Source organism: Trachymyrmex cornetzi, unplaced genomic scaffold (genome assembly GCF_001594075.2).
Source record: "Trachymyrmex cornetzi isolate Tcor2-1 unplaced genomic scaffold, Tcor1.1 scaffold223, whole genome shotgun sequence".
Classification (NCBI taxonomy): Eukaryota; Metazoa; Arthropoda; class Insecta; order Hymenoptera; family Formicidae; genus Trachymyrmex; species Trachymyrmex cornetzi.
The window spans coordinates 1,839,107-1,851,426 of NW_017296881.1; the positions used below are offsets into that span (position 1 = coordinate 1,839,107).

The 12,320-nt window shown below is 40.3% G+C and overlaps 1 protein-coding gene across 2 annotated transcripts in view; it reads right to left on the minus strand.

Annotated features, from left to right (window-relative positions):
• Cda5 (Chitin deacetylase-like 5) overlaps positions 1-12,320 on the minus strand; it is a 54,996-nt gene that overhangs the window by 5,572 nt on the left and 37,104 nt on the right. For both annotated transcript variants that reach the window (XM_018506094.1, XM_018506095.1), the window contains exons 2-11: positions 9,027-9,201; positions 7,048-7,143; positions 4,663-4,978; positions 4,147-4,202; positions 3,711-3,865; positions 3,192-3,361; positions 3,025-3,074; positions 2,303-2,434; positions 1,694-1,735; positions 1,026-1,219 (exon numbers count right to left, since the gene is read on the minus strand). In XM_018506094.1, the coding sequence (XP_018361596.1) occupies positions 1,026-1,219; positions 1,694-1,735; positions 2,303-2,434; positions 3,025-3,074; positions 3,192-3,361; positions 3,711-3,865; positions 4,147-4,202; positions 4,663-4,978; positions 7,048-7,143; positions 9,027-9,201 (1,386 nt within the window). The remainder of the gene's footprint in view (positions 1-1,025; positions 1,220-1,693; positions 1,736-2,302; positions 2,435-3,024; positions 3,075-3,191; positions 3,362-3,710; positions 3,866-4,146; positions 4,203-4,662; positions 4,979-7,047; positions 7,144-9,026; positions 9,202-12,320) is intronic.

Sequence of the window (12,320 nt, forward strand, 5' to 3'; positions counted from 1 at the left end):
ATTAGTTAACAGTCTTTCTTAAGCAATAATTCACTTGCAAAAACTTTATAAATCCACAATTCTTAGAAGTATTTTCCAGGTAAAATTTTTGAGGAAATCCGAATTAAAATTTCTAGCAGTGATCGTAACACGTGCTCCTTTTATTCTCGTGTTCTCCAGACGTTATCTCGTCGGGCGAAAGTAAGACGACATTTAATGATCCGAGTAATGATATCGAAAATTTTTCTGCTGCATTTTCTGCTTAGTAAATAAGTAATCGGGCATATTACGCATCGATTGATCATTTGATAAACGCCTTCCGGAAATGCAAATTGCTTTCAATTTCGAAGGGCGACGCACGCCACGAGCGTATCGGGCGTAGATCTGTTTCACTTTCGAGCGTACTATGTAACGGTCGGTATGTATGTATGTAACATTAGAGAATCGGAGAAAGTCACGGCGAGGCCGTCTATGTCTAAACCGTTCGTCAAACTTAACATTCGCGGCGCGCGACTGCTTGCGTAATGCGCGGATTTTTCGCCTGACATTTCGTCCACACGATCAAGCCGCGTCTCGTTACATCCTCGCCCCTCCTCGATCCTTCCGTCGGAAGGTGACAAAATTCGGCGACCTTTAAACGAGATCTGCTTTGTGCAAAACGTCCCACTTCCTCATTTACATTCAGTCGGCAAGCGTCCAGACTTCCGGCACGCGGAATGCAAACTTTTCCGTCTCGTGTTTCTCTAGCTCGCAGAACGTCATTTCCGGTCTACTTAAGTAATCGGAATGATCGAATTGATCGTTCCAGAACCGAGAATTTAAACCAGTTCGTGTAGCATCCGTTGAAGATATTTGCAAAAAAAATTTCACGGTTATTATTAATATATTTCAGTCGCGACTTTAAACTTTAAATCATGTAATTTTATTTCTGGACGCTTGAAATAATTACAAGCGAGTAAGTTGAGTCAATGTTTCCAGCGAAGGTTTAATGAACTACACGAGTGGTTTTCACGGCAAGGCTAATTATCACCGCGTCGCTAAATTACCTGGTATATCGGAGCCGCCGCAGCTGCAGTCCGGAAGCAAACAGACATCTCTGCGACATTTCGCCGCCGGTTTGTCCACCTGAGGCGTTGGATAGATAGGCGCCGGTCTTACAGGAGGATACCTGTAGATGTCAATGAACTCCTGTGCCTTCGAAACTATCTCGGTAGACGGCTTCAAGGTAGGTCGAGATCGTCTGGAAACGTTTAATCGAAGTTGAAAGGATTAAACGGTAATCCTTGGGTCATCGTATCCTACATATTTCTTATCTTCGAAAAACTCTCTTCTTTTCTCTTCAAAGGACTCTCAAATAATTAGTTATAATATTTATATAAATTTTTTTTAAATACACAACTTTATAAATATTTTCTAAAGATGTAAAGTATATCTCTCTCAATAATTTTTGTATATTTATTAAAGTGATGAAAATTAACTCAGAACGACCCATCGTGTGTAGTAAAGGACCGATCGGAAGATCATCGTGTGTATTAAGGATTAAGAAGAAATTGTCGGATAATATATACTGTTCCGCATTTAAAAAACAGATTGAAAGTGAGTAGTCTCAATGCTGCCGTGTCATCATGAAACGTTCGCGGATTTATGAGCGGCACGAGTTGTACGTCAGCTAAATCATGCCTCGTTGAAGAAAGTGAATTGACAATGAACTTACGGCGGTGCCGTACCCCGATGAATCTGCTGCGGCCGATCTCGGCTGAAAAAAGAAGAAAGAAGGAAAATTAGAGCGCAAGATAAGATCCGAGGATTTCCGGTGGCAGTGAATAAGGAAAATGTTCGTTTACTGCGTCGCGGAGAAAGCGACGGACTTCGTTTTGCCGAGAGACCGAGAGGCGAAATCGGGTCTCGGCCGACGGAAATCGGCACAGGGCCGTCTTTTTCGTGCATTGCACCATGCGCATTAGTCCGGTATGAAGATTAAAGAAAATTGTTCGTCGTGTACGAATGTTACGTGGTTCAACCCGACGAAGATACTTAAACTTGACAGGCGTAACAGGCGTCCTCGAAATGATATAATTCAAGAAGTTATTCAGAACAAACAAAGAGTTGACGAAATTGCTTCATAAAGCACATGCAACACGGTAAATTTGTTCGAACAGGAATAAATCTCCTTTACGACTTCATATTGAAGATCGAAACAATATTTATGAGTTCTCTGAAATTCATTCGTCCTTATATGTAATAGATACATAGTAAATTTGAACATATTTTACACTATTTAAAGCACTTATTGCGGAGAAAGAGTTAATTATAAATGCTATACCTCGGTGCATTGATGGTGTAGGGTCTGCCGGTCGTGCTCGGAGTCTGCGTGCTCGTAGTCAGAGGTATAAAAGTGTCTACGATGACATTCGGTGTCGTCACGTGGACCACGGGATGGCTCAGCACGTTTGTCCTGCATTTGCAAATGAATTAATGGAATCACGACATCACGTAATTGCTGATCTTCGATCCATTCTGATATCCAGATAAAAACCGGCGGGACAGGTTTCGACCGACCTGGTGCTCTCACACACGGCGACTATTTTTAAACGGTGATTAGACGCGACAATCTCGCGCGATGGTGTGAACATCGACACTTTTAAATGATAAATCACAATATCGCGAGAGAGAGGTGCCATGCATCCATTAGCGAGGATGCGGTAGGTGCTAGAGAAATAATTTCTTAAAATAACAGCGAGTTTTTGAGAGAAAAAAAACAATGTTACATTGTTAAACACGTGAATGACAAAGGAGACATGGGAGCCAATTAAGTCAGGATTTTACTCGTATATATTAATTTAATTTTTTTGAAGAGAAATATGATTTTCTAATGATAAAGTTCAATGAGAATTACTATATTTAAATGTAATTTTAATTATATAAATACCAGTATAGGATAAAAATCACTTTTGAATGTTTCAAGTTGCAATAAAGTTTGCCAAACTTGCGAAATTCTACGTACGCGATATTATTATATAATAGATGAAGAAACAATTTTCTTACCTGAACTGTTGACCATCGGAAATGCGGAACTTGTTCTTGTTCAGCTGAGCCTGAAATATGAAACAAAAGAAAGTATTTTTAGATATACGTGAAACATTCCTTTCAACAGGAACAAAGCAATTAACGGTCTTGTTTAATTCGCTGTTGCATGTAATACGTATTTATACCTGATTTTCGTAGATATCATAATCTTGTACGTCGTGATTCAAATTATACTTGTCTGCCTCATTCACGGCAATCTTCTTCGGTTTCTGGTATTGTTTCGTGTTTACTTCACTAATTTTCACGTTTGGCTGCTGCACCGGTACTGATTGGTTGATTGTATATTGATTATAATCTATGTAAAATAGGACAAGATCATTTAAGATTATGCCATTTATGTATGATATTTGCAAAACATTAAAATAGATCTCATTTATCACTATCATCCATATAGTATGAGTTTTATCTGATTATTTATCAATTCTTTTAATCAATAAAAATTAATTTCAAAAAAACTTAAAAAATAAAATACAGATTAAAATTTAACAAAAGATTTCGTGTCTCAATTTTTCAAATTTCCAATTTTTGTTTAATTGTAAAACATAAAGGTTTCGAAATCGACTGGAAATAATAAAATATAAAATTACTTTGTACATTAGTCTTGAGTAAACAAATTTTTCAAAGTAATTCAGAAGATTGCCTACCGTCGTCTTTATAAACAGAAACATCATCGTCGTAAATCGTGTAATACGGATAACTCTGATCTGGATCACTATAGTAAGCCTTGGACAAAACCGGTGCCACGGTAGAGGCTAGTGTTTTAGCAAGCCTCGACGATTCAGTGGTTGGAATAGGTGTTCTAAAGTGTGTGGAAAGAAATTAGTATAGCAAAAGGTAACGTAAAGTACTCTGTTTCTGATTACAGTGCTTTCGTGATGAAATGTGCAACATATCAGAGTATCATTTTATTATGTAAAATTTTAATCAACAGAAAGATACCATCAGAGAGATGGCCGATTATGCATTGGTGCGGAGTATTAAAGTTTTGCAGAGAGAAATCACGGCCAAATTAAGAAGTCTTACTTCATCGCGATGAAAATTATTCTCTTTTCTCAAGTGATTTGTAACTTGGTTACTAACCTGTAATGAGACTCAGCTTGGGCACGTGAGCTTACCAGACTATCCTTCTCCCTTCCCTAAAACACACACGATACTGTAAATTCAATAGCCAACAGTATCCTTGAGAATCGCCATATTGGCTAATTGATCAAATTCACTTCGATATTAAATGGACTTATCCGTCACTTATTGAGTGCAAACTTTCTATTTGTATTTTCTCTAAAAAAGAACGGTCAATATCTCTATGACATATGTTTACGCAATTGAATCACAAATTGCAGCATTAAATGGCATGTTTGTTATTAATAAATCGTTTAGCTCTTATTTAATTGTTTATTATTTCAAACTACATTTCACGCAATCAGAGAATGTTTATTTTAAGGAGAGAATTATTTGTTGTGAAATGCATATCTTTGGATATTATTTAAATAATAATTCTATAAATTAACTTCTAAGAATTAAATGGACCGTCGAGAGACGTTAAGTAATAAGTAAAAAAATTTAAATCACGAGGGCTCAGTGATAACTGCAACTCACCGATATTATATTCCGTCGCAGACCATCGCGGTCTCGCTGCACCTGGCCGATCGTCGAAGGTTGTCCCCGGTACACTCGTTGCTGCCGATCATTTTCGACCTCCGAGGCGGGACCGTACTCGTCATCATGGTAATTTGTCCTCGAGTGCTGTCGTCTCAGTTGCCTCTCGGTGATCTGCGAGACCGGCGGCGATGCAGTTGTAACCGTGATCGGCTGTCTCTGGATCGGTCGTTGTTGTTGCTGCTGTTGCTGCTGATCTCGTAACTGTTGCCGTTGCTGCTGTTGCTGTTCTTGCAGCGTCTCGAGTTTCGCAGATCTACGATCGCGACGGTTCAATTTTAAGAGCAATTCGATCGCGAGGATAAAATTGATTTTTCAGGAAAACAAAGTTGAGCGCTAAAGCAATGAGATTTCTTCTTTATCAACGTGGAGAATTGCACGTAATACCAATGCTAATGTAAGGCAACTGCATATAAATATGTGGTAAGCGAGCGGACCTACATTTCCGTACAAGAGTCGCATAGAAATAAACAAGATAATAAATATACTCAGCGGAGGAAGAGACGATCAGAATTTCAAGTATCTGCTTTCTATGCCGTTTGGAAGCTAACAGTGAAAAACGATTCTCCTGTTAACATTCTTGCGGAAACGTCGCATAATAAAGATTATATGTTACCGCGTAGCTATCTTCCTAAGGATTTCTTTTGAAACGGCAAGGACACCCGGAATTCGAGACGAAGCATACAGTTGAGAAACTCTTTCTCGATTGCTCATGCACAATACAATTAATGAGTATCCAGCTTGCGCGTTGCCCAACTTTGGTTTTATGTAACGAGAGACTTGGCTGTCGTTCTTGTGTGCTCGAAAAGATCTCCAATTTCGTGTACAAATACGTACACGTTTTATTTATACATGTAACAAATTAATTAATGATAACACGAGCAACTCGGTTGCCCTGTTTTGCCTTCTTTGCGCTTTTACCTGTCCAAAAGTAACAAGAATGTCACCTGTCTTGTTATATACTTTTTCAATTTTCGTACAGGTTTCTGTAATAATGATAAGCGACGAGTGACAAAAAAACAATTGTTCTATGATACTATTTTCTGGAATACAACGTGATTACTCCGACGGTGTTTATTTTTATTGTAAAAAGCCATAATTAAACTTAAAATTAGAGTAATTTATGTTAGAGAGTAATAATAATAAGAAACGAAAGCGAATCCGTGAGGGTTTACAGGCGGAACGAAGTGGCCTCCAACAACAAGCCTGTCGTTTGAATGTACGTATTTTTTTTATCAGCTAATACTCGTCGATATCTCTCTTCTTTCATGTCGAATTGAGAGTATTTGAGGATTGCGAGCGAAATGCTTATTCGACGTGTCTGTAACCGCGAGAAAACGCGATCGCGAAGTTGTTCTATCGAAACTAATGGTTCTCTCCGCGGGTCTCCCCCGTACGCGCTATACAATCCAATCGCCTTAATCGACCGCGCTCGCGCTGTTTCTCTTTCTTTTCACTCTCACTCTCGCCTTTTTCTACAATCGGCTGTCGCGAGCGTGGGTGAAGCTCGCGAACGCCGCGTGTGCCTGCGCGAGCGGACCCATTGTTTTGCAATCGTCTCGAAAATTAAATCTCACGTGTGGAATGCAACGCTACTACTCATGTCATTTTTGTAGTGAAACACACTTTGCAAAAAACGCTTTGTGTATACGTGACCTTCTTACGTTTCCATATTGTGACGTAGCATGTAAGCCACGAGGAAATGTAAAAATAACGCTAGTATGTATATATATAGATTCTGAAGACAATTTTATAATAAAATAGATTGTATATATTTTTTTAACCTTCCGAAAATGATATCAAAATCTATAACACAGGTGCTGAGTCTGTCAGATATCCATTTAGTTTATATATTGACTAAAAAATAATAATTAATTTCAAGGAATCAAAATAATATAAATCGTATAAAAAAAGAATAATTATTAACAATAAGTTTGTTTTAATAACAATAATTCAAATTTACAGACGTAACATAAAGAATATAATTGAGTAGGTTCAACTAAAGCTCTAGATATACCAAAGTAGCACAAAAGTCCTCCATTTTCGTCTTTCGACTTACTAACCATACCATTGCATGTACCAATAAGCGCTAAGACTACAAACTATTATGTCCAAAATAGCCAATAGAAAAATTTTCGGCATTTCGGCTTAGAAAAAAGGCATGCGCTACTTTGGTATATCTAAAGTTTTAGGCTCAACCAACTCACCGTCAGTTCCAGAAGGTTATTAATGCAGATTTACAATTATTAACATGATTAAGTGTTACACTGTAAATACTTTCCAAGGTATTTTATCAGACGAGATATCGATATAATTATAACTCACCTTTCCAGCAGAGGATCCTCCTCGACCTCCTTGTTGGACGAATCTCCTTCTGGGCAGCCTACGTTTCGCGGCCAGTCACACGTCTGCAAGTCATGGCTGAGGAAAAGAAGGCAAGCGTTTCGATAATTTCTCAGTATCAAATCGTTAACGTTCATTAGAATCATTAGCTACTTACAAGCACAGCTTTACCAGCGATCACGCGAGTTCTCGCACCCGTCGTGTCATTAAAGTTACATTTGTACAACGCGAGACGTATCATTTCCCATTTCGCTCATTTTACGTTACGTTCCCTTACACACAACTTGACATTTTTCCCTCGGTTACGCGAAAATTATCCTACATGGTTCTCTTCCGCTACTTACGCGTCACGCTAATTAAGACTCATTTTACTTGCCATAAGTAAATGTACGTGCGACATACATATAACGACGTAAAAGAGCAAAGCTTTTATTTTCGAATTAAGGAGAATATTCTTGGGATCGTCTGTAATATATGTGATATTTCAATAGCATTATGACATCTAAGAGTGATCAACGTACCTATGGGAATTCTAACTCCTTTGATTTAATCACTCGTTATAAAACGTTTTTATTGGACGTGTAACGCGATAAAAATTAGTAATTAAGTGGTAAAATGTCCAAACGATTCATGCGAATCCAGAACAAGCGTTTCCCGTTTTCTGGACAGACATCCATCTATCATCGAGAGCCACGTTTGGCGCGTTGCTCATGGAACCACCGTCAAGCTTACCCGTACTTGGATATCGCGTTACCATTAAGCACCTTGGGCTGTATTAACCGGCTTCAACGCGGCGAACTCGTTCGCGCTCGGTCGTATCGGGCAAGGTGTGGCTGATCAATTTTTTTCCTTTTCTCCAGGGTTACGCGTACGACCCCCTTTTACCGTATAAATCCACGATGGATTGAAAGTAATCCATTGCGCTGGCTGATATTCGGCAAGTCTCGAATTATTTGCAAAATGTATTAAAAGTTGGATTACGTTCTTATTTTTATTTTTATTAAGATGCATGATCGCGTTATATTTAGCTCACGGTGAGATATAGATTTCATTTCAACGTTTAAACCCTCGCTCGAAAAAGCGAAAAATTCGGATTCAATTTGCGAACCACTCGATCGCGCTCTCTCGCTATTTCAAAGGATGAAAGACCTCCTAATCGTTTAAATTCCATTCTTAGAAGATAATCTGAGGAATTTTCCGCAAAGCGTCGATTTTTCGATTAGCAATCGCGCACTCGCGGGAAAGTGCGATTTCGTTCGCGCGATGCGCGGCAACGCGAGATCTCTCACGAATCTCGTAATGCAACGTTCATGGGAGCGCGAGACGGGTCGCTCATATCCGGCCTCCTCATATATAGGTATACACGCTCAACATTTGCACGCGTGTATACCCGATTCGGCGCATCCATTATCGCACCTGTTTGCCTAATTTCACCTCACCGCTAATCCACGTCCATATTAGTCGATCGATCGTCAGAAGCATGGAATCGTTTCCACGATCTTTTTTCCTCTCTTTTCTCTTCAAGAGTCCGCTCCGCGACGCTGATCGCGAACGCGGTCGTTGATCCCGTACGATTATACATCAACAGAAACTCCGGTAACGAGCAGAAGAATTCCTTACGTCGACCATCTTCCATTATCTCGCACGTAATCTTAGAACTCGCAAACGCTTACACGCGCGATTTTTATTGTTTCGATGCTAAATGTTAACGTTGATGCGGCAGTGCTTCGCAGCGAACGACATTTCTTCTATAATAGAATCATAGATTTTCCATGAAATTGTCTTTCGTATTGGAGTAGAATAAAGACGAGACCGCGTTCGATTTCTCCACGCTAAATATTAACTGTGAAAAACATTCCGATATGAAATGTTGAGTCGTATATACGCTTATTCGTAACGCGATCTTGATTTTTCCTTTTCGCTGCTTTCCCCGTCGTATTCATATTTCTGATCTCGCATACCTGTACATGAGGCCTCCTGTACAGGATTCCAGTAGAGCGCCGCCGAAAACGCACACATAATATTGTGTGCAATCACGCGGATGAGGGTAATATCCAAATTCTTCGGGGCATTCAAATTCCAGGACTGCCTCATTTCTGCTGGCTCTCGCACTTCTCGGAGTATTCCGTTGGCATCCTAAAAAATAAGTAGAAAAACAAATTCAAAATGTTATAATAATGCAAATCTAAATGTTTCATTTTTAAAATCTAAAACATTATTCAGAGCCCTTCAATCAGCACATACATGATTAATTTAATGTTATTAGTATTGCTAAAGGCCAGTGAGATTTCCTTCTGTTCCACGAATCGAAATTAAATTATCGCCAGATCAAAATTCGAGCCTGAAATCCCCTGAGGGCTCTATCCGATTATACAATACATATATCCGAATCGGACATGCGTCTGATCCTATCGGAGCTTATATGGCCTCTTGCATAGTTTATCCGATCCTAGACTCCGTGGAATTGCGAAATAAAATTTTTATGCAGTCCATATTGCGAAACAGTAAAACAAAGAAAAGTCATTGGAACTGGCAGGATTAATAGGCCTCGTACGGATATACAAAACCAACAACCATTGTTATAAGACCGACAAAGATTATTTTTGATCTTTGCGATCGGATTATCGTGCAAGATAAACCTTCGTAATTTCACACAAGACTTAGAATGGGTATAGGATTTTTAATAAAATCTATTTGTTCCTCTCCATTTTACATAATAATGCATTTTTGTAAAGTTATCTTCCAATAAATTTTTTCAAAGTATATATTACTTTAAAAAATTAATACACAATTAATAATAATTAATAAAGCTTGAGTTATATAAGTAAATATACTTTTTCCAAACTGATGCACATTTTTATTACCGTTCTCACTTTTGCAGACTCGTATTCTAATTTGAAACTTCATTCCTCTTTAGAAATTAAAGACCCGTTATGTATTAGCTAATAATCGACTAATAATATCAGCCGATAATTTCACCTGAGAACTCGATGTATAAATGCACCTTCATTAATTATACGAACAAAGCGTGCGTCAATGCTGGTGTAAATTATGATTACAATCTATTTATTCCGACGTGGCGTACGCAGGGGCGAGTCGGGCCGTGAAATGTCGTAAACATTTTCAGCTTTGAACGAGCGTGACATGATTGCCTGCCGTATATCATCGCGTACCGCATGTCGTACTTGCATGTTGAAACGCGAGCACGATAAATGCAGCGACGGATTGTGCAACGGAAAAGTAGCCGGATTTTTGGTCGACCTTGTACTCACACGCACAAGACTGTTATATACAACATAAGTATAATGCCCAAACGTGTTTACCGGACTGCCCTAACTCAAAAGGACTTGACCGCTCACTTATACGGGGTCTACAATAGAAGTCGTAGCGGTCGTAGGATCTTAAATAGAAAATTGACCAATTATGGTCGATTATTCTTCTCATATTCGATGTGATTGATGTTAATTTTCTACGACTTAAGACTCTACGACCGCCACGACTTCTATAGTAGACTTCGCATTAAAGAGAAACGTTTTTACGACAGTCTCAGAGAGGATATCGGGCGAGGTAAAACACGGAGAACGTACAAGACATAAAAAAATGCGTCGCGCGTGGAAAAGCCGCAACAATGCGGAGGCATTAATTTTCCCGAACGCAACGTAAGATACGCAAAAGCACGCACGAGGAAAAACGTAAGACGCGCGCGCGCATCTCGCGTTGCACGGATTTCGCAATCCGAGCCTCTCTCGCAAGAGGAAGTTCGAGCCGAGGGTCTTTCACGGTGAAGTTTTCCCTCTGATTATACAGCCGGGTTGATTAATAAGCGCCCCTGGAAATCGAGATAATTGCGACTTAATGAGAAAACGTGCAATCGTGGCCGAAGAATGGATATCAGCGTTGTCGGAAGCGCGTTCGCGCATTCCATTCCTCAATCATCGGTAGAAAATAAGAAAAAAGAAGAATAAAAAGAAAAGAGATAAATAGCAAAAATTACCAACGGGGAACGGAGATTGGAGTGTCGTGAAAGCGAGGTGAAACAGTGCTCGAAGATGCGTGCACGTGTCCGCGTTTTCCAGTGTCTCGACGAGAGACGTTGGAACCGGAACGGCTGGATTTTTAGTCACGCGACGCAAACGCGGGACAAAAGCGCCATTACCGTTATTGCTCGACGGTCTTTCGCTTTCCAGAAGTCATCAGCGGTTTACGCGCGACGCGAATTGCGACTTGCGGGCCACGCGTGGGTGCCTCAGACATGTCCGCGCGCGGTCGAGAAAAAGCGAATGCACGTCTGCTTCCCATACGCATAGAGGACCGTTGCGTAATCATCACCGGGTACCCGGTACGCGCTCTAATGACGAGCAATAACGAAGCTAGGCGCGCGAGCGCGTATTATCGTAACGGCGATTAAAATTAGGTAACCGGAGTGGGAAAAATGGGAAGATCGCTCGATCGCTGGGAAGGAGAGATCGAGAATGCAAGATTGATTTCCAAAGAATGCGACTAATTAAGTGCGCGCGCAACCGTGCGCAATGAGCGAGATACGATGGAATTAATTACTCCCCCCCCCCCCCCCCCCCTCCTCCAGCCCCGTTAATTCACGATGTCCCGGTATAATGGCGACGAGTTTCGTACGGTATAGCGTGAGTTAATGCACTTACACATTTTACGAGACTAAAAACGTATAACTATATTCGCTTAACTTTCCGTGCAATTTAGTTCCTTCTTGCAGGAAAGTACCGCCCGTTTACTAAATCCCCCTGTATACGTAATCTCCTGTACATATATGTACGAGAGCTTCTTGTTCGTAAGAAGGACGTTTATTATTCAGATTGCAAGTGCAAGTCGTGTTCGAACAAAATTGCATGACAGATACACGGGTGTAATTTATACACGCCGTATAATTACGCATTTGGCGGAGTAAGACACGTTGTCTTCCTGGCGGCATTGAAGGCATCGGCCAGCTGAAGTATTCGGTTGCGAAGGTCGCCGGGAAATGCCGGAACGGAGGAAAGAGGTGGATTTGAACGGGACACGAACGTCCTCGACCGTACGGATGTAGAAGGACGCGTATACGCGGCAATTGACGTCAGGGGATTTAATTTCAACGCAGAGATCCCGATCCCATTCTCTCTTTCTTTCATTTTTTCTTTCTCTTTCTTTCTGGTAGTTATCGTTGACACGGCGGTTGATCTCGAAATCCTTCACTCGTGACCTTGAAAGCGGCCTCGAGATCGGGTGGGGTGATCCAAAATCTT